Source organism: Sinocyclocheilus grahami, unplaced genomic scaffold (genome assembly GCF_001515645.1).
Source record: "Sinocyclocheilus grahami isolate Dianchi unplaced genomic scaffold, SAMN03320097.WGS_v1.1 scaffold2437.1, whole genome shotgun sequence".
Classification (NCBI taxonomy): domain Eukaryota; kingdom Metazoa; phylum Chordata; class Actinopteri; order Cypriniformes; family Cyprinidae; genus Sinocyclocheilus; species Sinocyclocheilus grahami.
The window spans coordinates 21,101-21,599 of record NW_015507616.1 but is presented as its reverse complement, the minus strand read 5'-3'; the positions used below and the strand labels follow the sequence as shown (position 1 = coordinate 21,599).

Sequence of the window (499 nt, the reverse complement as noted above, 5' to 3'; positions counted from 1 at the left end):
ATTACAAGGAAATAAATAAACAAAACAAACAAAGATAAGATTAATGACAAAAATACTAATATTACACTATTACTGATATTACAAAAATACTAATTTGTAGATTTATATTCTTTCTTGAAAGGTAATATTATGCTTCACATATATTTTACAAGTTAATTTGTTGCCTTACTGTTGGCAATGTGCTGCAGTTAAAAGCCACTGGTCTTGAATCAGGATTCCTCCACACACATGGATCTGGTCCTTCTGAATGGACACCATCCAGGGTTGACGTTTTGTCACATCTTTGCCTCCAACAATGGACACCTCAGAGCAATCTGGAATAGAGATTTCAAAGGCGGTTAGAGATTGTAAACTTTTTAATCAAACTGTGACAGATAAATAACAATTACCTGCCAATTTGAAGAAGGTGAATGCCAGGAAGTAATACACAATCAAATATCTGTGAACATCCATCTTGCTGCTTGTTCTCTCAGCTAAAAGTCAAAATGTGTCTTCAGAC

General features: G+C 34.1%; 1 protein-coding gene across 1 annotated transcript in view; it reads right to left on the bottom strand.

Annotated features, from left to right (window-relative positions):
- LOC107575023 (granzyme K-like) overlaps positions 1-493 on the bottom strand; it is a 1,305-nt gene extending 812 nt beyond the window's left edge. Inside the window, exons 1-2 of the mRNA XM_016261432.1 lie at positions 390-493; positions 170-314 (exon numbers count right to left, since the gene is read on the bottom strand). Coding sequence (XP_016116918.1) covers positions 170-314; positions 390-453 — 209 coding nt within the window. The 5' untranslated portion in view covers positions 454-493. The remainder of the gene's footprint in view (positions 1-169; positions 315-389) is intronic.
- Positions 494-499: the final 6 nt, after the last annotated feature.